The 23,415-nt window shown below is 51.7% G+C and overlaps 4 protein-coding genes across 4 annotated transcripts; all 4 read right to left on the bottom strand.

The window, feature by feature from the left end:
• Positions 1 to 18: 18 nt before the first annotated feature.
• Positions 19 to 6,173, bottom strand: LOC136786409 (protocadherin beta-4-like). The gene has a single exon (XM_066977265.1). The coding sequence runs from the start codon at positions 3,621 to 3,623 to the stop codon at positions 1,182 to 1,184; it is 2,442 nt and encodes an 813-aa protein (XP_066833366.1). The 5' UTR covers positions 3,624 to 6,173; the 3' UTR covers positions 19 to 1,181.
• Positions 6,174 to 6,319: 146 nt separating this feature from the next.
• Positions 6,320 to 10,314, bottom strand: LOC136786411 (protocadherin beta-4-like). Its single transcript, XM_066977267.1, has one exon. The coding sequence runs from the start codon at positions 9,918 to 9,920 to the stop codon at positions 7,485 to 7,487; it is 2,436 nt and encodes an 811-aa protein (XP_066833368.1). The 5' UTR covers positions 9,921 to 10,314; the 3' UTR covers positions 6,320 to 7,484.
• Positions 10,315 to 11,605: 1,291 nt separating this feature from the next.
• Positions 11,606 to 16,208, bottom strand: LOC136786408 (protocadherin beta-4-like). The gene has a single exon (XM_066977264.1). The coding sequence runs from the start codon at positions 15,569 to 15,571 to the stop codon at positions 13,130 to 13,132; it is 2,442 nt and encodes an 813-aa protein (XP_066833365.1). The 5' UTR covers positions 15,572 to 16,208; the 3' UTR covers positions 11,606 to 13,129.
• Positions 16,209 to 18,018: 1,810 nt separating this feature from the next.
• LOC136786406 (protocadherin beta-15-like) lies at positions 18,019 to 22,830 on the bottom strand. The gene has a single exon (XM_066977262.1). It carries the CDS (start codon positions 21,619 to 21,621, stop codon positions 19,180 to 19,182), a length of 2,442 nt encoding a protein of 813 aa, XP_066833363.1. The 5' UTR covers positions 21,622 to 22,830; the 3' UTR covers positions 18,019 to 19,179.
• Between the last annotated feature and the right edge of the window lie 585 nt (positions 22,831 to 23,415).

Here is a 23,415-nt window from a genome sequence, read left to right as displayed (position 1 = left end):
ATTACTACAAAGACTCTCTCCTCAACAGCATCCTTTTTATTGCCAGAATGGCACACGGGCACTCATTTTATTCCATATTTACAGACAAGGATATCCTGGATTAAAAATGACACAGTGTATAACGCAGCACAATAGAACATGAGGGTGTTTAAATATCCAGTCCAACAACAACTTCTTTCCAACAACCCATTGTTATAGGTTGGGTGTCAGTCCTTCTTCAGGGGAATTGGTAAAACAATGTTTAAATAGGCAGCCAAAGGAGAAAGGGAAAAAAGGAAAATTTAAGCATTCTAATGAAAACCTGGAAAAATATGCCATGATAGCAATTCACTGCAATTGAGGAAATCCGGTAAGCAAGAATGAAAACAATGATACCAAGATGAGTTTCCCTTTTGAAAGTTTATCTTGGTTCCACCTGCAGAAAAAGGTCCTCTGAGGCAATGTGTCGACTTGAATTTCAATCCACCCAAACACAATGATCACAGTCAAAGCCCTGTATAATTACAGTCTATGTTGGAATACTTAGTGCTGCTATAGTTTCGAGTCAATCCCAAGCAGATGGACAACTGCAAAGTCTGGCTCTGCACATTTTTGCTGTGCCGACGTTAAGATGACATGGCGGAACTCAGTACAAAGCATGCTTCCTGCCAGTCGAAAGGGAAGACAATGCAGTGCAAAAACAAATGGTGCTCACGTCTCACAGAGAGACACAGGATTCAGCAAAGAAAGAGAGTAGCACTTGCATCACAGTGAAACACAGGGCTAATGCTTTTCCTGCCTTGCAGACAAGGGAGAAGGGCTATACTGCACTGTCATCTACCCAACCACAACATTGTGTTTCAGCACAGAATAAAACAGGGTGACAGCCAAGGTATTGCCTAATGAAAAGCACTTAGCCAGGGAACCTGGATAAAATATTCCTCATGAAGCATTTTGGAAAAGCCAATATCAGAGCTGAAACATATCGTTGCCTGAGGAGAAAGGCCATAGTTTTCTCATATTTTTTTATTTTTAATCTTTTTGGAAGGGTGAAGAAAAACATATATCTGACTTGTGTTAGAGGGTCAGTTGTAAAGTCAATTACAAATGCAGATTTAATCTCCAGGAAACAAGACTGAATATCATAAGCCAGATCCCTTCCAGCTCCAAGGCATGAAGCCTTTCACTGCGTGGACTCAGACCTAGTTAAAGGGAAGCCCATTAAAGTGTCCAAGAGATGGTGGACCAGAGGTGTCCAGGGCTCCATCCCCCATGGAGTTAGGGACTGGTGGGAAATCCTCTGTGTCATCAAAACCCCTGCCTGTGCCAGAGTGCTGTGGTGGCAGGCTCGGGAGGATGGGCCTCAGGAACTTGAACTTGCTGTTGCCTGAGCCTGTGGTGAGGTTGATCTCGTAGCAATAGGCATGGGGCAGCGTCCCAGCAGCAGCCCCATCAGCCAGACTGCTCTGCATGTTGCCTGTGCCATACAGCACATGTCCTCCTTTCAGCTCCTTTCTCTTGCACACCTTGCAAGCAACAAAGGCTGCGACAGATGTGAGGAAGAGGAGGGAGACAAAGACCAGTGAAATGATTAAATAGATTGTCAGGGAGCTGTCTTCATCCTGTACAGCCACCTCCTGCTGTGGCAGGTGTTCCTGCGAGAGGCTGTTGAGGAGGAGTACACTCAGTGCTGCAGTGGCTGACAGTGGTGGCCTCCCATTGTCACGCACCAGCACTTCAAGCTTCTGCTTCATGGCATCCCTCTCTGTCACTGGCCTCCTCAGCCGTACCTCCCCATTTTGGGTACCCACAGCAAACAGCCCAGGGTCTGTGGCCCTTAGAAGGTGGAAGGAAAGCCAGGAGTTCTGACCAGAGTCGGCATCAACGGCCACCACTTTGGTGACCAGGTCCCCCACCTCGGACGAGGCTGGCACCAGCTCACTGGATAGTGTGCTGCTGTCCTGAGCAGGGTGCAACACCAGTGGGGCATTGTCGTTCTCGTCCACCACGAGGAGGCGGACAGTGACGTTGGTGCTGAGGGGAGGGGATCCCCCATCGGTAGCACTCACCAGCACCTCAAGCTGCCTCACCTGCTCATAGTCCAGTGGACGCAGCACAAACACATGCCCGTTCTCTGAGTTCACGGAGATGCAGGAGCAGGGGTCTTGCTCTGCAGGGTGTACAGACCCCAGGGAATAGATCACCTTGGCATTGGGTCCTGCATCTGAGTCCACTGCACTGACAGCCCCAACAAGCACTGCAGGGATATTGTTCTCTCGCACATACATGGTGTATGATGTCTGGTTGAAGACAGGGGCATTGTCGTTGACATCAGAGATGTCCACCGTGAAGGTCTGGGTGGTGGTGAGAGGAGGAGAACCTGCATCTGCCACTAAGATGACTACAAGGTACTGAGCTGTCTCCTCCCGGTCCAGTGTGCTCACGGTCACCAGCTCATAGTAATTCTTATAGGCTGGCCTCAGGGAGAAGGAGAGCTGGTCTTCAAGGGCACAGGTGATCTCCCCATTCACACCAGAATCCCGGTCTCTCACAGCAAAGAGGGCGACCACTGTTCCAGGCTCTGCATTCTCAGGGAGGGGGCTGCTGAAGGAACTGACCACCAGCTCTGGTGCATTGTCATTCACATCCACCACCTCCACCAACACCTTGCAGAGTGCCGAGAGGCCCCCACCATCAGTTGCCCGCACACTGAGCTCATATTTCTGTGTGCTCTCAAAATCCAGGGGCTTTGTGACTCGGATTTCACCACTCATGATGTCAATTGTGAATGTGGACTGGATGTCCCCGAGAACATTGCTGAACCTGTAGGAGATGTTACCATTAAGTCCCATGTCTGCATCTGTGGCTACAACTCTGAGAACCACAGAGCCCGCTGGGGCACTTTCCAAAATCTGACCAACATACACGTCCTGAGTAAAGATGGGAGCATTGTCATTTACATCCAGAACTACGATGTGGATTTGGGCACTACCGCTCCTAGGTGGAGAGCCACCATCTGTAGCAATGAGACTGAAAAGCAACTCTGGCTGCTCCTCTCTGTCTAGAGGCTTTTCCAATACCAGTTCGACGTGCGTGTCAACCTCACTCCGTTTCCGAATAGAAACACTGAAGTACTCGTTCTCGGGAGCGATGCTGTAAGCCTGGATGCTGTTGCTGCCAACGTCCAGGTCCTGAGCTGCCTCCACGGGAAAACGTGAGCCAGGGTCGCTGGTTTCCAGGATCTGAAAAGTGACTCGTTCCTCGGGAAAGACCGGCGAGTGGTCGTTGACGTCCTCCACGGCCACCTCGACCCGAAAGAACTGCAGCGGGTTTTCGAGCAGGAGTTCGAAGGCGAGCGTGCAGGTAAGCGAGCGGCCGCACAGCTCCTCGCGATCGAGCCGCTCCGCCAGGACGAGGCGGCCGGTGGCGCGCTCTAAGCGAAAGTGTTGCCGGCCGGCCGGTGAGGCAATGCGTGCCCGGCGAGCCGAGAGCTGCGCCGGGGTCAGCCCCGCGTCCTCCGCCACGTTGGCCACCACGGAGCCGCTCTCCCCCTCCTCGGCTACGGAGTAGCGGATGGGCTCGCAGCGAACGCGCGGCACGCACAGCAAAGCACACAGACAAAGCACTTGCCTTGCAGACGCCATGGCGGGGCGGCGGACACCCTCCGTCTGCCGCAGTCCTCCGCGGGAAGCGGCGCCCGGCAGCAGCGCGGCGGGGCGGGCGGGCGCCCTCCCTCGCGGCCTCCCTCTCTCCCTCTCGCCGAGGCCGGCTGGCGGCCCGCAGCGCGGCCGTCCGGGACCGCCAGCGGCTGCTGCGCTGTTCGGCGCGGAGGACCGCTCGCCGCCGCCTCCCGGCTGCGCTGCTCCGCGTTGTACTGGGCTCGGCTCCTCCCGGCTCGCAGCCGCTCGCCGCCGCCTTGGCCAGGAGCACCACCCTGCGGCCCGCGGCGGGACTGCTCCGGGACGGGACGCGCTCCTGGCCGCCGTCTCTCAGCCCTTGCCAAACGCCGGCGTGCTCACAGAGCTTGCCTGCAAACAACATCGCTACAAGGACTCTCCCAACAGCAGCAGCCTTTTTATTGTGGCAGGAATTGCGCTCGGGTGTTCTTTCCAGGTCACCTTTACAGGAAAGCGTGTCCTGCTTGACGGTCATGCGGCTTATGAATGCAGTGCAAAGCAGCCTGAGCTTTTCCATTTGTCCAGTGCCATACCACCGTTATTCCAATAACCTGTTCTTCTTCCTGTGGTGACAGTCCTTCTTCAGGGGAATAGGTAACACATGGCTGAAACACAACTCATACAGGAAAAGAGAAAGGGAAAAAGGAGTATGAAATCTTTCTAAAACCATGGAATTAAAACCTCGAAAAATCATGTCATGACTGCACTCTCGTCAGAGGGAGAACCTACAGGAAATGGGAAGGAGCATAATGGGATAAAACTGGGAGACCGTATTTGTCTAGGGACAGAGTCGTCATTCATTTACCTTAGAATCCAGGGAAACAGAAGTTCACAGTGCTTTATATTTACACTCATTCCCAGCATCATGAGTGCTTCTAGAGCTTTGAGGCAATCCCCAAGAGACAGCCAACCATCCTTTTCTAAACCACAGGGATCTCTGGTTGTGCACGTTTTTTCTGTCCCCTGGAGATGACAGCACTCAGTCTAAGCACCTCTCTTGCTGGCCAAGCTGGAGGAGCACACATCACAAATGCACACAGCGCCCACACATCTCAGACAGGGAGATCCAGGACCCAGCTAAGAAAGAGAGCAGCACTTGTGCTGCATTGACACACAGGACACACACCATCCTTTCCCTGCTGACATGGGGGCATGGCTAAAGTGCATTACATGAGCGTGACTTGCTTTGCTTTTCAGGCCGGATGGCCAAGCGCCATTGGTGTGAGAATGATCTTTGTCTGCCCAATCTCACCCTTGTGTTACATCCCAGAAAAAGGACAGGATGAGGTCCACATCGTTCCCTAACAAGCAGGACAAAGAATTTAAGGAGCCAAAGAATTTAAGGAGCCTTAGTACTTAACGAGCCAATATAAAGAGCTAAACCCTACTAATGAGGGACTTTAGAAAAGACCCTGACTGAGCTTAAACACTTCATTTCCTGAAGGTCGAGGACCTTAGTTTCTTTCATTTTATGTAAATTTTTTATTTATTTTGGACAGGTGAAGGAAAACAACATCTGATGTAGGGTTAGAGAATCATTTACAAGGCCAATTACAAGCGCAAACTGTGTCTCAAGGAAACAAGGCTAAGTGTCATGAGCTAGATCCCTTCCAGCTCTAAAACACTAGACAGGGTTTGGCCTCACCTGTGGTGAACAGAGGGGAAGGAGGACTTCCCTTTGTGCTGCTCGAGATACTCCCTTGATTTGCTCGCGATATTCATCCTATGCAAGCTGAAACACCATTAGCCTTAAATATGGCCAGGCCATGCTGTTCGCTCAGGTTTAACTGGGTGTCCAATGGGACCCTCAGGGCCTTTTCCAGTGGGCTGCTTTCCTGAAACATAGCATTGGTCGTCCACAACTGAAGGACATTGCACCTCTCCTTGTGGAATTCTATGAGGGTCCAGACAGCCCATTTCTCCAGGTTCTCCAGGTCCTTTTGATGACAGCAACACCATCTGCTCTAGCCAACACTCTCCTCCCCCATGCTCACCTCCATCTTCTGGCACCTGCTGACTTACAGGGGGTACACTCTGTCCCATCATCGAAATTATTTATAAGGACATTAAACAGGAATGCAATCAGTATTGACCCATGGGGTACACCAAAAGTTCCTGGCATTCAACGGGACTTTGTGCCACTGATCACCACCCTTCTGGGCCCAGCTGCACAGAAACTTCTTATGCTCAGTGCTTACAAGGCCCACAAGAGGCCTGCCAGCAAATCCCCGCTACCCACTCTTTTCCTCCAGGCACTAGCTGCCACATCTCCATGTAGAGAACACGTGCCTCCAAAACAATACCTCAATCAAGAAAGAAACAAAAAAAATATTCAGTATTGATCAATTGGGTACACCAAGAGTTCCTGGCATCCAACAGGACATTGGGCCGTTGACGACCACTCTTCTGAGTCCAGCTGTTTGGTCACTTATGTTCAGTGCTCACAAGACCCACAAGAGGCCTTCTAGCAAATCCCTGGTACCCACCCTTTTCCTTCAGGCACTAGTGGTCACTTCTCCAGGTAGAGGACACATGCCCCCATTACAAAACCTCAATCAAGGAACCAAGTACAAATATATATAGTAAATGAAAAAGAACCCAGACATTGGAAAAACCCTGAATCCTTTACAGAGCTTTCCTGCAAAGAACACTACTATAAAGACTCTCTCCACAACAGCATCCTTTTTATTACCAGAATGGCACTCGGGCATTCATATCATTTCACTTTTACAGGCAAAGGTATACCAGCTTAAAAATGATACAGTGTATAATGAAGCACAACAGAACATGAGGGTGTTCAAGTATCCAGTCCCATATCCCCTTCCTTCCAACAACCCATTGCTATAAATTGGGTGTCAGTTCTTCTTAAGAGGAATTGGTAAGAAAATGTTTAAACACACAGTCAGATGAGAAAGGGAAAAAAAGGAAAATGTAAGCATTCTTACAAAAATCTGGAAAACCATACCATAATATCTCTCAGCTGTCATTGGGGAACACCAGCAAGCAGGAATGAAAACAATGACACCAAACTGGATTCTACTTTTAGACTATCGTGGTTCTACATGTAGACAAAGGCCCTCTGAGGCAATGTGTTGACTCAGCTTTCAAAACACCCAAATATATGATCACAGTCAAAGCTCTGTATACTTAGAGTCTATATTGGAATACTTAGTGCTGCTATAGTTTTGAGTCAATCCCAAGCAGATGGACCACTGCAAAGTCTGGCTCTGCACATTTTTGCTGTGTCCTGGAGAGGATGAGACGGCGGAACTCTGTATAAAACATGGTTCATGCCAACCAAGGTGGAAGACCACACAGTGCAAAAACACTTGGTGTTCACATGTCTCACACAGAGAGATCCAGGACTCAGCAAAGAAAGAGAGTAGCACTTGCACTGCAGTGAAACACAGGAATAATGCCATTCATATCCTGAAAGCAAGGGAGGAGGTTTATAGTGCCTTGTCTTCTGCCCAACCTCAACATTGTGTTTCAGCACAGAATAGGACAGGGTGAGACATGAGGTCTTTTCTAATGACAAGCATTTAGACAAGGAGCCTGGATCAAAACTTCCTCATGAAAACTGCAGAAAAGCCAATATAAGAACTGAAACATACCATTGCCTCAAGGAGAAAGACCCTAGTTTATTTAATTTTATTAGTTTTTCTTTACGGAGGAGTGAAGAAAAGCCTACATTTGACTTAATGTTAGAAGGTTATTCGTGCAGCCAATTGTAAGATCAGATTCATTTCCAGGAAACAAGACTGAGTGTCATGAGCCAGATCCCTTCCAGCTCCAAAGCATGAAGCCTTTCACTGCGTGGACTCAGACCTAGTTAAAGGGAAGCCCATTAAAGTGTCCAACAGATGATGGACCAGAGATGTCCAGGGATCCATCCCCCATGGAGTTAGGGACTGGTGGGAAATCCTCTGTGTCATCAAAACCCCTGCCTGTGCCAGAGTGCTGTGGTGGCAGGCTCGGAAGGATGGGCTTCAGGAACTTGAACTCGCTGTTGCCCGAGCCCGTGGTGAGGTTGATCTCGTAGCAATAGGTGTGGGGCAGGGTCCCAGCAGCAGCCCCATCAGCCAGACTGCTCTGCAAGTTCCCCGTGCCATACAGCACATGTCCTCCTTTCAGCTCCTTTCTCTTGCACACCTTGCAAGCAACAAAGGCTGTGACAGATGTGAGGAAGAGGACAGAGACAAAGACCAGTGAAATAATTAAATAGATTGTCAGGGAGCTGTCTTCATCCTGCACGGCCACCTCCTGCTGTGGCAGGTATTCCTGCGAGAGGCCGTTGAGGAGGAGTACACTCAGTGCTGCAGTGGCTGACAGTGGTGGCCTCCCATTGTCACGCACCAGCACTTCAAGCTTCTGCTTCATGGCATCCCTCTCTGTCACTGGCCTCCTCAGCCGCACCTCCCCATTTTGGGTACCCACAGCAAACAGCCCAGGATCTGTGGCCCTTAGAAGGTGAAAGGAAAGCCAGGAGTTCTGACCAGAGTCGGCATCAACGGCCACCACTTTGGTGACCAGGTCCCCCACCTCGGATGAGGCTGGCACAAGCTCACTGGATGGCGGGCTGCTGTCCTGAGCAGGGTGCAACACCAGTGGGGCATTGTCGTTCTCGTCCACCACGAGGAGGCGGACAGTGACGTTGGTGCTGAGGGGAGGGGACCCCGCATCGGTGGCACTCACCAGCACCTCAAGCTGCTTCACCTGCTCATAGTCCAGTGGACGCAGCACAAACACATGCCCGTTCTCTGAGTTCACAGAGATGCAGGAACAGGGGTCCTGCTCTGTGGGGTGCACAGGCCCCAGGGAATAGATCACCTTGGCATTGGGTCCTGCGTCTGAGTCCACTGCACTGACAGCCCCAACAAGCACTGCAGGGATATTGTTCTCTCGCACATACATGGTGTATGATGTCTGGTTGAAGACAGGGGCATTGTCATTGACATCGGAGATGTCCACCGTGAAGGTCTGGGTGGTGGTGAGAGGAGGAGAACCTGCGTCTTCCGCTGTGGCGACCAGAAGGTACTGAGCTGTCTCCTCCCGGTCCAATGTGCTCACGGTCACCAGCTCATAGTAATTCTTATAGGCTGGCCTCAGGGAGAAGGAGAGCTGGTCTTCAAGGGCACAGGTGATCTCCCCATTCACACCAGAATCCCGGTCTCTCACAGCAAAGAGGGCGACCACTGTTCCAGGCTCTGCATTCTCGGGGATGTGAGTACTGAAGGAACTGACCACCACCTCTGGCGCATTGTCGTTCACATCCACCACCTCCACCATCACATTGCACATGCCTGAGAGGCCCCCACCATCAGTTGCCCGCACACTGAGCTCATATTTCTGTGTGGCCTCAAAATCCAGGGGCTTTGTGACTCGAATTTCACCACTCATGCTGTCAATTGTGAAAGGCAAGTGGCTTTCACTGACTGCTTGGCTGAACCTGTAGGAGATGTCACCATTAAGTCCCACGTCTGCATCTGTGGCTACCACTCTGAGAACCACAGAGCCCGCTGGGGCACTTTCCAAAACCTGACCAACATACACGTCCTGAGTAAAGATGGGAGCATTGTCATTTACATCCAGAACTACGATGTGGATTTGGGTGGTCCCGCTCCTAGGTGGAGAGCCACCGTCTATAGCAATGAGACTGAAAAGCAACTCTGGCTGCTCCTCTCTATCTAGAGGGTTTTCCAAAACCAATTCGATGAACTTATTTCTTGGATGCTTAAAAGAAACACTGAAGTAATTGTTCTCGGGAGCGATCGTGTAGGCCTGGATGCTGTTGCTGCCAACGTCCAGGTCCTGAGCCGCTTCCACGGGGAATCGCGAGCCAGGATCGCTGGTTTCCAGGATCTGAAAAGTGACTCGTTCCTCGGGAAAGACCGGCGAGTGGTCGTTGACGTCCTCCACGGCCACCTCGACCCGAAAGAACTGCAGCGGGTTTTCGAGCAGGAGCTCGAAGGCGAGCGTGCAGGTAAGCGAGCGGCCGCACAGCTCCTCGCGATCGAGCCGCTCCGCCAGGACGAGGCGGCCGGTGGCGCGCTCTAAGCGAAAGTGTTGCCGGCCGGCCGGTGAGGCAATGCGTGCCCGGCGAGCCGAGAGCTGCGCCGGGGTCAGCCCCGCGTCCTCCGCCACGTTGGCCACCACGGAGCCGCTCTCCCCCTCCTCGGCTACGGAGTAGCGGATGGGCTCGCAGCGAACGCGCGGCACGCACAGCAAAGCACACAGACAAAGCACTTGCCTTGCAGACGCCATGGCGGGGCGGCGGACACCCTCCGTCTGCCGCAGTCCTCCGCGGGAAGCGGCGCCCGGCAGCAGCGCGGCGGGGCGGGCGGGCGCCCTCCCTCGCGGCCTCCCTCTCTCCCTCTCGCCGAGGCCGGCTGGCGGCCCGCAGCGCGGCCGTCCGGGACCGCCAGCGGCTGCTGCGCTGTTCGGCGCGGAGGACCGCTCGCCGCCGCCTCCCGGCTGCGCTGCTCCGCGTTGTACTGGGCTCGGCTCCTCCCGGCTCGCAGCCGCTCGCCGCCGCCTTGGCCAGGAGCACCACCCTGCGGCCCGCGGCGGGACTGCTCCGGGACGGGACGCGCTCCTGGCCGCCGTCTCTCAGCCCTTGCCAAACGCCGGCGTGCTCACAGAGCTTGCCTGCAAACAACATCGCTACAAGGACTCTCCCAACAGCAGCAGCCTTTTTATTGTGGCAGGAATAGCGCTCGGGTGCTCTTTCCATGTCACCTTTACAGGAAAGCGTGTCCTGCTTGTCAGTCATGCGGCTTATGAACGCAGTGCAAAGCAGCGTGAGCTTTTCCAATTGTTCAGTGCCATACCACCGTTGTTCCAACAACGTGTTAACCTGTTCTTCTTCCTGTGGTGACAGTCCTTCAGGGGAATAGGTAACACATGGCTGAAACACAACTCATACAGGAAAAGAGAAAGGGAAAAAGGAGTATGAAATCTTTCTAAAACCATGGAATTAAAACCTCGAAAAATCATGTCATGACTGCACTCTCATCAGATGGAGAACCTACAGGAAATGGGAAGGAGAATGGTGGGATAAAACTGGGAGACCGTATTTGTCTAGGGACAGAGTCGTCATTCATTTACCTTAGAATCCAGGCAAACAGAAGTTCACAGTGCTTTATATTTACACGCATTCCCAGCATCATGAGTGCTTCTAGAGCTTTGAAGCAATCCCCAAGAGACAGCCAACCATCCTTTTCTAAACCACAGGGATCTCTGGTTGTGCATGTTTTTTCTGTCCCCTGGAGATGACAGTACTCAGTCTAAGCACCTCTCTTGCTGGCCAAGCTGGAGGAGCACACATCACTAATGCACACAGCGCCCACACATCTCAGACAGGGAGATCCAGGACCCAGCTAAGAAAGAGAGCAGCACTTGTGCTGCATTGACACACAGGACTCACACCATCCTTTCCCTGCGGACATGGGGGCATGGCTAAAGTGCATTACATGAGTGTGACTTGCTTTGCTTTTAATGAAGGATGGCCAAGCTGCATTAGCGTGAGAATGATCTTTGTCTGCCCAATCTCACCCTTGTGTTACATCCCAGAAAAAGGACAGGATGGGGTCCACATCGTTCCCTAACAAGGAGAACAAAGAATTTAAGGAGCCAAAGAACTTAACGAGACAAAGAACTTCACGAGCCAATATAAAGAGCCAAACCTTACTAATGAAGCACTTCAGAAAAGATACTGTCCGAGATGAAACATACTGCCTGAAGGATGGAAACTTTAGTTTCTTGCTTTTTATTGTATTTGTTTTAATTTATTTATTTTGGAGCCGTGAAGAAAAACATACATCTGACTTCCTGTTAGAGGGTCATTTGCGAGGCCAATTACAAGTGCAAATTTACTCTCCAGGAAAAAAAAAAAAAAAAAAAAAAAAAAAAACACCTAAGTGTCATGAGCTAGATCCCTTCCAGCTCTAAAACAGTAGAGAGGGTCTGGCATCACCGGTGGTGAACAGAGGGGAAGGATGACTTCCCCTGACCAGCACATGATAGTCTGTTGACCTGCTCACGATACTCTGCTGATGCAACCTGAGACATCATTAGCCTTCTTTATGGCAGGGGCATGCTGCTGGCTCAGGTTCAACTTGGTGTCAACTGGGACCCTCAGGGCCTTCTCCAGGCACCAGTGGCCGCATCTCATGGTAACGGATACGTACCCCCATTACAATACCTCAATCAAGGAACCATGTAATAAAAAACCCTCCCAGAATTTGGAAAAATAAAAATGGGTGCTTTACAGAGCTTTCCTGGAAATAATGTTACTACAAAGACTCTCTCCTCAACAGCATCCTTTCTATTGCCAGAATGGCACACGGGCACTCATTTTATTCCATATTTACAGACAAGGATATCCTGGATTAAAAATGATACGGTGTATAACGCAGCACAACATAACATGAGGGTGTTTAAATATCCAGTCCAATAACAACTTCCTTCCAACAACCCATTGTTATAGGTTGGGTGTCAGTCCTTCTTCAGGGGAATTGGTAAGACAATGCTTAAACATACAGCCAAAGGAGAAAGGGAAAAAAGGAAAATTTAAGCATTCTAATGAAAACCTGGAAAAATATGCCATGATAGCAATTCACTGCAATTGAGGAAATCCGGTAAGCAAGAATGAAAACAATGATACCAAAATGGGTTTTCCTTTTTAAAGTTTATCTTGGTTCTACCTGCAGAAAAAGGTCCTCTGAGGCAATGTGTCGACTTGAATTTCAATCCACCCAAACACAATGATCACAGTCAAAGCCCTGTATAATTACAGTCTATGTTGGAATACTTAGTGCTGCTATAGTTTTGAGTCAATCCCAAGCAGATGGACCACTGAAATGTCTGGCCCTGCATGTTTTTGCTTTGCCGTGGTTAAGATGACACTGTGGAACTCAGTACAAAGCATGCTTCTTGCCAATGGAGGTGGAAGAAAATGCAGTACAAAAATACATGGTGCTCACATGTCTCACACAGAGAGATCCAGGACTCAGCAAAGACAGTAGCACTTGCATCGCAGTGAAACACAGGGCTAATGCTTTTCTTGCCTTGCAGACAAGGGAGGAGGGCTATACTGCCCTGTCATCTGCCCAACCACAACATTGTGTTTCAGCGCAGAATAAGACAGGGTGACAGTCAAGGTTTTCCCTAATTAAAAGCACTTAGCCAGGGAGTCTGGAACAAACGTTACTCATGAAGCAGTTTGGAAAAGCCAATATCAGAGCTGAATCATATCATTCCATGAGGAGAAAGGCCATAGTTTTCTGATATTTTTCTTATTTTTAATCTTTTTGGAAGGGTGAAGAAAAACATATATCTGACTTAGTGTTAGAGGGTCAGTTGTAAAGTCAATTACAAATGCAGATTTAATCTCCAGGAAACAAGACTGAATATCATTAGCCAGATCCCTTCCAGCTCCAAGGCATGAAGCCTTTCACTGCGTGGACTCAGACCTAGTTAAAGGGAAGCCCATTAAAGTGTGCAACAGATGGTGGACCAGAGGTGTCCAGGGCTCCATCCCCCATGGAGTTAGGGACTGGTGGGAAATCCTCTGTGTCATCAACACCCCTGCCTGTGCCAGAAAGCTCTGGCAGCAGGCTGGGGAGGATGGGCCTCAGGAACTTGAACTCGCTGTTGCCTGAACCTGTGGTGAGGTTGATCTCATAGCAATAGGTGTGGGGCAGGGTCCCAGCAGCAGCCCCATCAGCCAGACTGCTCTGCAAGTTGCCCGTGCCATACAGCACATGTCCTCCTTTCAGCTCCTTTCTCTTGCACACCTTGCAAGCAACAAAGGCTGTGACAGATGTGAGGATGAGGAGGGAGACAAAGACCAGTGAAATGATTAAATAGATTGTCAGGGAGCTGTCTTCATCCTGCACGGCCACCTCCTGCTGTGGCAGGTGTTCCTGTGAGAGGCTGTTGAGGAGGAGTACGCTCAGCGCTGCAGTGGCCGACAGTGGTGGCCTCCCATTGTCACGCACCAGCACTTCAAGCTTCTGCTTCATGGCATCCCTCTCTGTCACTGGCCTCCTCAGACGTATCTCCCCATTTTGGGTACCCACAGCAAACAGCCCAGGATCTGTGGCCCTTAGAAGGTGGAAGGAAAGCCAGGAGTTCTGACCAGAGTCGGCATCAACGGCCACCACTTTGGTGACCAGGTCCCCCACCTCGGATGAGGCTGGCACAAGCTCACTGGATGGTGGGCTGCTGTCCTGAGCAGGGTGCAACACCAGTGGGGCATTGTCGTTCTCGTCCACCACGAGGAGGCGGACGGTGACGTTGGTGCTGAGGGGAGGGGATCCCCCATCAGTAGCACTCACCAGCACCTCAAGCTGCCTCACCTGCTCATAGTCCAGTGGACGCAGCACAAACACATGCCCGTTCTCTGAGTTCACGGAGATGCAGGAGCAGGGGTCCTGCTCTGTGGGGTGCACAGGCCCCAGGGAATAGATCACCTTGGCATTGGGTCCTGCATCTGAGTCCACTGCACTGACAGCCCCAACAAGCACTGCAGGGATATTGTTCTCTCGCACATACATGGTGTATGATGTCTGGTTGAAGACAGGGGCATTGTCATTGACATCGGAGATGTCCACCGTGAAGGTCTGGGTGGTGGTGAGAGGAGGAGAACCTGTGTCTTCCGCTGTGGCGACCAGAAGGTACTGAGCTGTCTCCTCCCGGTCCAATGTGCTCACGGTCACCAGCTCATAGTAATTCCTATAGGCTGGCCTCAGGGAGAAGGAGAGCTGGTCTTCAAGGGCACAGGTGATCTCCCCATTCACACCAGAATCCCGGTCTCTCACAGCAAAGAGGGCGACCACTGTTCCAGGCTCTGCGTTCTCAGGGAGGGGGCTGCTGAAGGAACTGACCACCAGCTCTGGCGCATTGTCATTCACATCCACCACCTCCACCAACACCTTGCAGAGTGCGGAGAGGTCCCCACCATCAGTTGCCCGCACACTGAGCTCATATTTCTGTGTGGCCTCAAAATCCAGGGGCTTTGTGACTCGAATTTCACCACTCATGCTGTCAATTGTGAATGTGGACTGGATGTCCCCGAGAACATTGCTGAACCTGTAGGAGATGTTACCATTAAGTCCCACATCTGCATCTGTGGCTACCACTCTGAGAACCACAGAGCCCGCTGGGGCACTTTCCAAAACCTGACCAACATACACGTCCTGAGTAAAGACGGGAGCATTGTCATTTACATCCAGAACTACGATGTGGATTTGGGTGGTCCCGCTCCTAGGTGGAGAGCCACCGTCTGTAGCAATGAGACTGAAAAGCAACTCTGGCTGCTCCTCTCTATCTAGAGGCTTTTCCAATACCAGTTCGACGTGCATGTCAACCTCACTCCGTTTCCGAATAGAAACACTGAAGTACTCGTTCTCGGGAGCGATGCTGTAAGCCTGGATGCTGTTGCTGCCAACGTCCAGGTCCTGAGCCGCTTCCACAGGAAAACGTGAGCCAGGTTCACTCGTTTCCAGGATCTGAAAAGTGACTCGTTCCTCGGGAAAGACCGGCGAGTGGTCGTTGACGTCCTCCACGGCCACCTCGACCCGAAAGAACTGCAGCGGGTTTTCGAGCAGGAGCTCGAAGGCGAGCGTGCAGGTAAGCGAGCGGCCGCACAGCTCCTCGCGATCGAGCCGCTCCGCCAGGACGAGGCGGCCGGTGGCGCGCTCTAAGCGAAAGTGTTGCCGGCCGGCCGGTGAGGCAATGCGTGCCCGGCGAGCCGAGAGCTGCGCCGGGGTCAGCCCCGCGTCCTCCGCCACGTTGGCCACCACGGAGCCGCTCTCCCCCTCCTCGGCTACGGAGTAGCGGATGGGCTCGCAGCGAACGCGCGGCACGCACAGCAAAGCACACAGACAAAGCACTTGCCTTGCAGACGCCATGGCGGGGCGGCGGACACCCTCCGTCTGCCGCAGTCCTCCGCGGGAAGCGGCGCCCGGCAGCAGCGCGGCGGGGCGGGCGGGCGCCCTCCCTCGCGGCCTCCCTCTCTCCCTCTCGCCGAGGCCGGCTGGCGGCCCGCAGCGCGGCCGTCCGGGACCGCCAGCGGCTGCTGCGCTGTTCGGCGCGGAGGACCGCTCGCCGCCGCCTCCCGGCTGCGCTGCTCCGCGTTGTACTGGGCTCGGCTCCTCCCGGCTCGCAGCCGCTCGCCGCCGCCTTGGCCAGGAGCACCACCCTGCGGCCCGCGGCGGGACTGCTCCGGGACGGGACGCGCTCCTGGCCGCCGTCTCTCAGCCTTTGCCGAACGCCGGCGTGCTCACAGAGCTTGCCTGCAAACAACATCGCTACAAGGACTCTCCCAACAGCAGCAGCCTTTTTATTGTGGCAGGAATTGCGCTCGGGTGCTCTTTCCATGTCACCTTTACAGGAAAGCGTGTCCTGCTTGGCGGTCATGCGGCTTACGACTGCAGGGCAAAGCAGTGTGAGCTTTTCCAATTGTTCAGTGCCATACCATCGTCGTTCCAACAACCTGTTCTTCTTCCTGTGGTGGCAGTCCTTCTTCAGGGGAATAGGTAACACAATTCTCCAACACAGCTCATACAGGAAAAGGGAAAAGGGAAAAGGAGAATGAGTGCTTTCTAAAATCATGGAATTAATACCATTAAAAATCATGTCATGACTGCTCTCTCGTCAGATGGAGAACCTACAGGAAATGGGAAGGAGAATGATGGGATAAAACTGGGAGACCGTATTTGTCTAGGGACAGAGTCGTCATTCACTTACCTTAGAATCCAGGGAAACAGAAGTTCACAGTACTTTATATTTACACTCATTCCCAGCATCATGAGTGCTTCTAGAGCTTTGAGGCAATCCCCAAGAGACAGCCAACCATCCTTTTCTAAACCAAAGGGATCTCTGACTGTGCACGTTATTTCCATCCCCTGGAGATGACAGCACTCAGTCTAAGCACCTCTCTTGCTTGCCAAGCTGGAGGAGCACACATCACAAATACACACAGCGACCACACATCTCAGGCAGGGAGATCCAGGACCCAGCTAAGAAAGAGAGCAGCACTTGTGCTGCATTGACACACAGGACTCACACCATCCTTTCCCTGCTGACATGGGGGCATGGCTAAAGTGCATTACATGAGTGTGACTTGCTTTGCTTTTAATGAAGGATGGCCAAGCTGCATTGGCATGAGAATGATCTTTGTCTGCCCAATCTCACCCTTGTGTTACATCCCAGAAAAAGGACAGGATGAGGTCCACATCGTTCTCTAACAAGGAGAACAAAGAATTTAAGGAGCCAAAGAACTTAACGAGACAAAGAACTTCACAAGCCAATATAAAGAGCCAAACCTTACTAATGAAGCACTTCAGAAAAGATACTGTCCGAGATGAAACATACTGCCTGAAGGATGGAAACTTTAGTTTCTTGCTTTTTATTGTATTTGTCTTAATTTATTTATTTTGGAGCCGTGAAGAAAAACATACATCTGACTTCTTATTAGAGGGTCTTTTGTGAGGCCAATTACAAGCGCAAATTTACTCTCCAGGAAAAAAAACAAAAACCTAAGTGTCATGAGCTAGATCCCTTCCAACTCTAAAACAGTAGACAGGGTCTGGCATCACCGGTGGTGAACAGAGGGGAAGGATGACTTCCCCTGACCAGCACAAGATAGTCTGTTGACCTGCTCACGATACTCTGCTGATGCAACCTGTGACATCATTAGCCTTCTTTATGACAAGGGCATGCTGCTGGCTCAGGTTCAACTTGGTGTCAACTGGGACCCTCAGGGCCTTTTCCACCATCTGTTTTCCTGGAACATGTGATTGTTCCTGCTCACTAAAGGACTTTGCACCTCTCCTTGAGGAATTCCATGAGGCTCCTGTCAGCCCTTTTCTCCTGGTTCTTTCAATGACAGCAACACCCTTTGCTGTAGCCAACACTGACACCTCCTCCCCACACACTCCCATTTTATGGCACCTGCCAGCTTACAAGGGGTTACACTCTGTCCCATCATCAAGATTATTTATAAGGATGGTAAACAGGAATGCAAACACTGTTGACCCATGATGTACACCAAGATTTCCTGGCATCCAACCAGACTTTGTGCTACTGATCATCACCCTTCCGGGCCCAGCTGCTCCACCACTTCTTATGCTCAGTGCTCACAAGACCAGCAAGAGGCGTTCTGGCAAAACCCTAGTACCCACTCTTTCCCTCCAGGCACCAGTGGCCGCATCTCATGGTAACGGATATGTACCCCCATTACAATACCTCAATCAAAGAACCATGTAATAAAAAAACCCTCCCAGAATTTGGAAAAATAAAAATGGGTGCTTTACAGAGCTTTCCTGGAAATAATATTACTACAAAGACTCTCTCCTCAACAGCATCCTTTTTATTGCCAGAGTGGCACACGGGCACTCATTTTATTCCATATTTACACACAAGGATATCCTGGATTAAAAATGATACAGTGTATAACGCAGCACAATAGAACATGAGGGTGTTTAAATATCCAGTCCAATAACAACTTCTTTCCAACAACCCATTGTTATAGGTTGGGTGTCAGTCCTTCTTCAGGGGAATTGGTAAGACAATGTTTAAATAGGCAGCCAAAGGAGAAAGGGAAAAAAGGAAAATTTAAGCATTCTAATGAAAACCTGGAAAAATATGCCATGATAGCAATTCACTGCAATTGAGGAAATCCGGTAAGCAAGAATGAAAACAATGATACCAAGATGAGTTTCCCTTTTGAAAGTTTATCTTGGTTCCACCTGCAGAAAAAGGTCCTCTGAGGCAATGTGTCGACTTGAATTTCAATCCACCCAAACACAATGATCACAGTCAAAGCCCTGTATAATTACAGTCTATGTTGGAATACTTAGTGCTGCTATAGTTTCGAGTCAATCCCAAGCAGATGGACAACTGCAAAGTCTGGCTCTGCACATTTTTGCTGTGCCGACATTAAGATGACATGGCGGAACTCAGTACAAAGCATGCTTCCTGCCAGTCGAAAGGGAAGACAATGCAGTGCAAAAACAAATGGTGCTCACGTCTCACAAAGAGACACAGGATTCAGCAAAGAAAGAGAGTAGCACTTGCATCACAGTGAAACACAGGGCTAATGCTTTTCCTGCCTTGCAGACAAGGGAGAAGGGCTATACTGCCCTGTCATCTACCCAACCACAACATTGTGTTTCAGCACAGAATAAAACAGGGTGACAGCCAAGGTATTGCCTAATGAAAAGCACTTAGCCAGGGAACCTGGATAAAATATTCCTCATGAAGCAGTTTGGAAAAGCCAATATCAGAGCTGAAACATATCGTTGCCTGAGGAGAAATGCCTTAGTTTTCTCATATTTTTCTTATTTTTAATCTTTTTGGAAGGGTGAAGAAAAACATATATCTGACTTGTGTTAGAGGGTCAGTTGTAAAGTCAATTACAAATGCAGATTTAATCTCCAGGAAACAAGACTGAATATCATAAGCCAGATCCCTTCCAGCTCCAAGGCATGAAGCCTTTCACTGCGTGGACTCAGACCTAGTTAAAGGGAAGCCCATTAAAGTGTCCAACAGATGATGGACCAGAGATGTCCAGGGCTCCATCCCCCATGGAGTTAGGGACTGGTGGGAAATCCTCTGTGTCATCAAAACCCCTGCCTGTGCCAGAGTGCTGTGGCGGCAGGCTCGGGAGGATGGGCCTCAGGAACTTGAACTCGCTGTTGCCCGAGCCTGTGGTGAGGTTGATCTCGTAGCAATAGGCGTGGGGCAGGGTCCCAGCAGCAGCCCCATCAGCCAGACTGCTCTGCAAGTTCCCCGTGCCATACAGCACATGTCCTCCTTTCAGCTCCTTTCTCTCGCACACCTTGCAAGCAACAAAGGCTGAGACAGATGTGAGGAAGAGGACGGAGACAAAGACCAGTGAAATGATTAAATAGATTGTCAGGGAGCTGTCTTCATCCTGTACAGCCACCTCCTGCTGTGGCAGGTGTTCCTGCCAGAGGCTGTTGAGGAGGAGTACGCTCAGTGCTGCAGTGGCCGACAGTGGTGGCCTCCCATTGTCACGCACCAGCACTTCAAGCTTCTGCTTCATGGCATCCCTCTCTGTCACTGGCCTCCTCAGCCGTACCTCCCCATTTTGGGTACCCACAGCAAACAGCCCAGGGTCTGTGGCCCTTAGAAGGTGGAAGGAAAGCCAGGAGTTCTGACCAGAGTCGGCATCAACAGCCACCACTTTGGTGACCAGGTCCCCCACCTTGGACGAGGCTGGCACCAGCTCACTGGATAGTGTGCTGCTGTCCTGAGCAGGGTGCAACACCAGTGGGGCATTGTCGTTCTCGTCCACCACGAGGAGGCGGACAGTGACGTTGGTGCTGAGGGGAGGGGACCCCGCATCGGTGGCACTCACCAGCACCTCAAGCTGCCTCACCTGCTCATAGTCCAGTGAACGCAGCACAAACACATGCCCGTTCTCTGAGTTCACGGAGATGCAGGAGCAGGTGTCTCGCTCTGCAGGGTGTACAGACCCCAGGGAATAGATCACCTTGGCATTGGGTCCTGCATCTGAGTCCACTGCACTGACAGCCCCAACAAGCACTGCAGGGATATTGTTCTCTCGCACATACATGGTGTATGATGTCTGGTTGAAGACAGGGGCACTGTCGTTGACATCAGAGATGTCCACCGTGAAGGTCTGGGTAGTGGTGAGAGGAGGAGAACCTGCATCTGCCACTAAGATGACTACAAGGTACTGAGCTGTCTCCTCCCGGTCCAATGTGCTCACGGTCACCAGCTCATAGTAATTCTTATAGGCTGGCCTTAGGGAGAAGGAGAGCTGGTCTTCAAGGGCACAGGTGATCTCCCCATTCACACCAGAATCCCGGTCTCTCACAGCAAAGAGGGCGACCACTGTTCCAGGCTCTGCATTCTCAGGGAGGGGGCTGCTGAAGGAACTGACCACCAGCTCCGGTGCATTGTCATTCACATCCACCACCTCCACCAACACCTTGCAGAGTGCCGAGAGGCCCCCACCATCAGTTGCCCGCACACTGAGCTCATATCTCTGTGTGGCCTCGAAGTCCAGGGGCTTTGTGACTCGAATTTCACCACTCATGGGATCAATTGTGAAAGGCAATTGGCTGTCCCCAAGAACATTGCTGAACCTGTAGGAGATGTCACCATTCAGTCCCACATCTGGATCCATTGCAACAACGCTGAGAATCACAGAACCTATTGGGGCATTTTCCAAAACACGTCCAATGTAATGCTTCTGTGTGAAGGTGGGGGCATTGTCATTTACATCTAGAACTATGATGTGAATTTGGGTGGTCCCGCTCCTAGGTGGAGAGCCACCGTCTGTAGCAATGAGACTGAAAAGCAACTCCGAATGTGCCTCTCTGTCCAGCGTTTGATCTAAGACCAAGTCGACATACTTGTCATCGTCACTGTGAGTCCCGAAAGAGACACTAAAATATTCGTTCTCAGGAGCGATGCTGTAAGCCTGGATGCTGTTGCTGCCAACGTCCAGGTCCTGAGCTGCCTCCACGGGGAAACGTGAGCCTGGGTCGCCCCTTTCCGGGATCTGAAAAGTGACTCGTTCCTCGGGAAAGACCGGCGAGTGGTCGTTGACGTCCTCCACGGCCACCTCGACCCGAAAGAACTGCAGCGGGTTTTCGAGCAGGAGCTCGAAGGCGAGCGTGCAGGTAAGCGAGCGGCCGCACAGCTCCTCGCGATCGAGCCGCTCCGCCAGGACGAGGCGGCCGGTGGCGCGCTCTAAGCGAAAGTGTTGCCGGCCGGCCGGTGAGGCAATGCGTGCCCGGCGAGCCGAGAGCTGCGCCGGGGTCAGCCCCGCGTCCTCCGCCACGTTGGCCACCACGGAGCCGCTCTCCCCCTCCTCGGCTACGGAGTAGCGGATGGGCTCGCAGCGAACGCGCGGCACGCACAGCAAAGCACACAGACAAAGCACTTGCCTTGCAGACGCCATGGCGGGGCGGCGGACACCCTCCGTCTGCCGCAGTCCTCCGCGGGAAGCGGCGCCCGGCAGCAGCGCGGCGGGGCGGGCGGGCGCCCTCCCTCGCGGCCTCCCTCTCTCCCTCTCGCCGAGGCCGGCTGGCGGCCCGCAGCGCGGCCGTCCGGGACCGCCAGCGGCTGCTGCGCTGTTCGGCGCGGAGGACCGCTCGCCGCCGCCTCCCGGCTGCGCTGCTCCGCGTTGTACTGGGCTCGGCTCCTCCCGGCTCGCAGCCGCTCGCCGCCGCCTTGGCCAGGAGCACCACCCTGCGGCCCGCGGCGGGACTGCTCCGGGACGGGACGCGCTCCTGGCCGCCGTCTCTCAGCCCTTGCCAAACGCCGGCGTGCTCACAGAGCTTGCCTGCAAACAACATCGCTACAAGGACTCTCCCAACAGCAGCAGCCTTTTTATTGTGGCAGGAATAGCGCTCGGGTGCTCTTTCCATGTCACCTTTACAGGAAAGCGTGTCCTGCTTGACGGTCATGCGGCTTATGAACGCAGTGCAAAGCAGCCTGAGCTTTTCCATTTGTCCAGTGCCATACCACCGTTGTTCCAATAACCTGTTCTTCTTCCTGTGGTGACAGTCCTTCTTCAGGGGAATAGGTAACACAATGCTCCAACACAGCTCATACAGGAAAAGAGAAAGGGAAAAAGGAGTATGAAAGCTTTCTAAAACTATGGAATTAAAACCTCGAAAAATCATGTCAGGACTGCACTCTCGTCAGAGGGAGAACCTACAGGAAATGGGAAGGAGCATGATGGGATAAAACTGGGAGACCGTATTTGTCTAGGGACAGAGTCGTCATTCATTTACCTTAGAATCCAGGGAAACAGAAGTTCACAGTGCTTTATATTTACACTCATTCCCAGCATCATGAGTGCTTCTAGAGCTTTGAGGCAATCCCCAAGAGACAGCCAACCATCCTTTTCTAAACCACAGGGATCTCTGGTTGTGCACATTTTTTCTGTCCCCTGGAGATGACAGCACTCAGTCTAAGCACCTCTCTTGCTGGCCAAGCTGGAGGAGCACACATCACTAATGCACACTGGGGCCCACGCATCTCAGACAGGGAGATCCAGGACCCAGCTAAGAAAGAGAGCAGCACTTGTGCTGCATTGACACACAGGACACACACCATCCTTTCCCTGCTGACATGGGGGCATGGCTAAAGTGCATTACATGAGCGTGACTTGCTTTGCTTTTCAGGCCGGATGGCCAAGCGCCATTGGTGTGAGAATGATCTTTGTCTGCCCAATATCACCCTTGTGTTACATCCCAGAAAAAGGACAGGATGAGGTCCACATCGTTACCTAACAAGCAGGACAAAGAATTTAAGGAGCCAAAGAATTTAAGGAGCCTTAGTACTTAATGAGCCAATATAAAGAGCTAAACCCTACTAATGAGGGACTTTAGAAAAGACCCTGACTGAGCTGAAACACTTCATTTCCTGAAGGTCGAGGACCTTAGTTTCTTTCATTTTATGTAAATCTTTTATTTATTTTGGACAGGTGAAGGAAAACAACATCTGATGTAGGGTTAGAGAATCATTTACAAGGCCAATTACAAGCGCAAACTGTGTCTCAAGGAAACAAGGCTAAGTGTCATGAGCTAGATCCCTTCCAGCTCTAAAACACTAGACAGGGTTTGGCCTCACCTGTGGTGAACAGAGGGGAAGGAGGACTTCCCTTTGTGCTGCTCGAGATACTCCCTTGATTTGCTCGCGATATTCATCCTATGCAAGCTGAAACACCATTAGCCTTAAATATGGC

This window comes from Anser cygnoides, chromosome 14, assembly GCF_040182565.1.
Source record: "Anser cygnoides isolate HZ-2024a breed goose chromosome 14, Taihu_goose_T2T_genome, whole genome shotgun sequence".
Classification (NCBI taxonomy): domain Eukaryota; kingdom Metazoa; phylum Chordata; class Aves; order Anseriformes; family Anatidae; genus Anser; species Anser cygnoides.
Note: the sequence above shows the minus strand (reverse complement) of the source record. Positions and strands in the feature narration are given on the sequence as shown.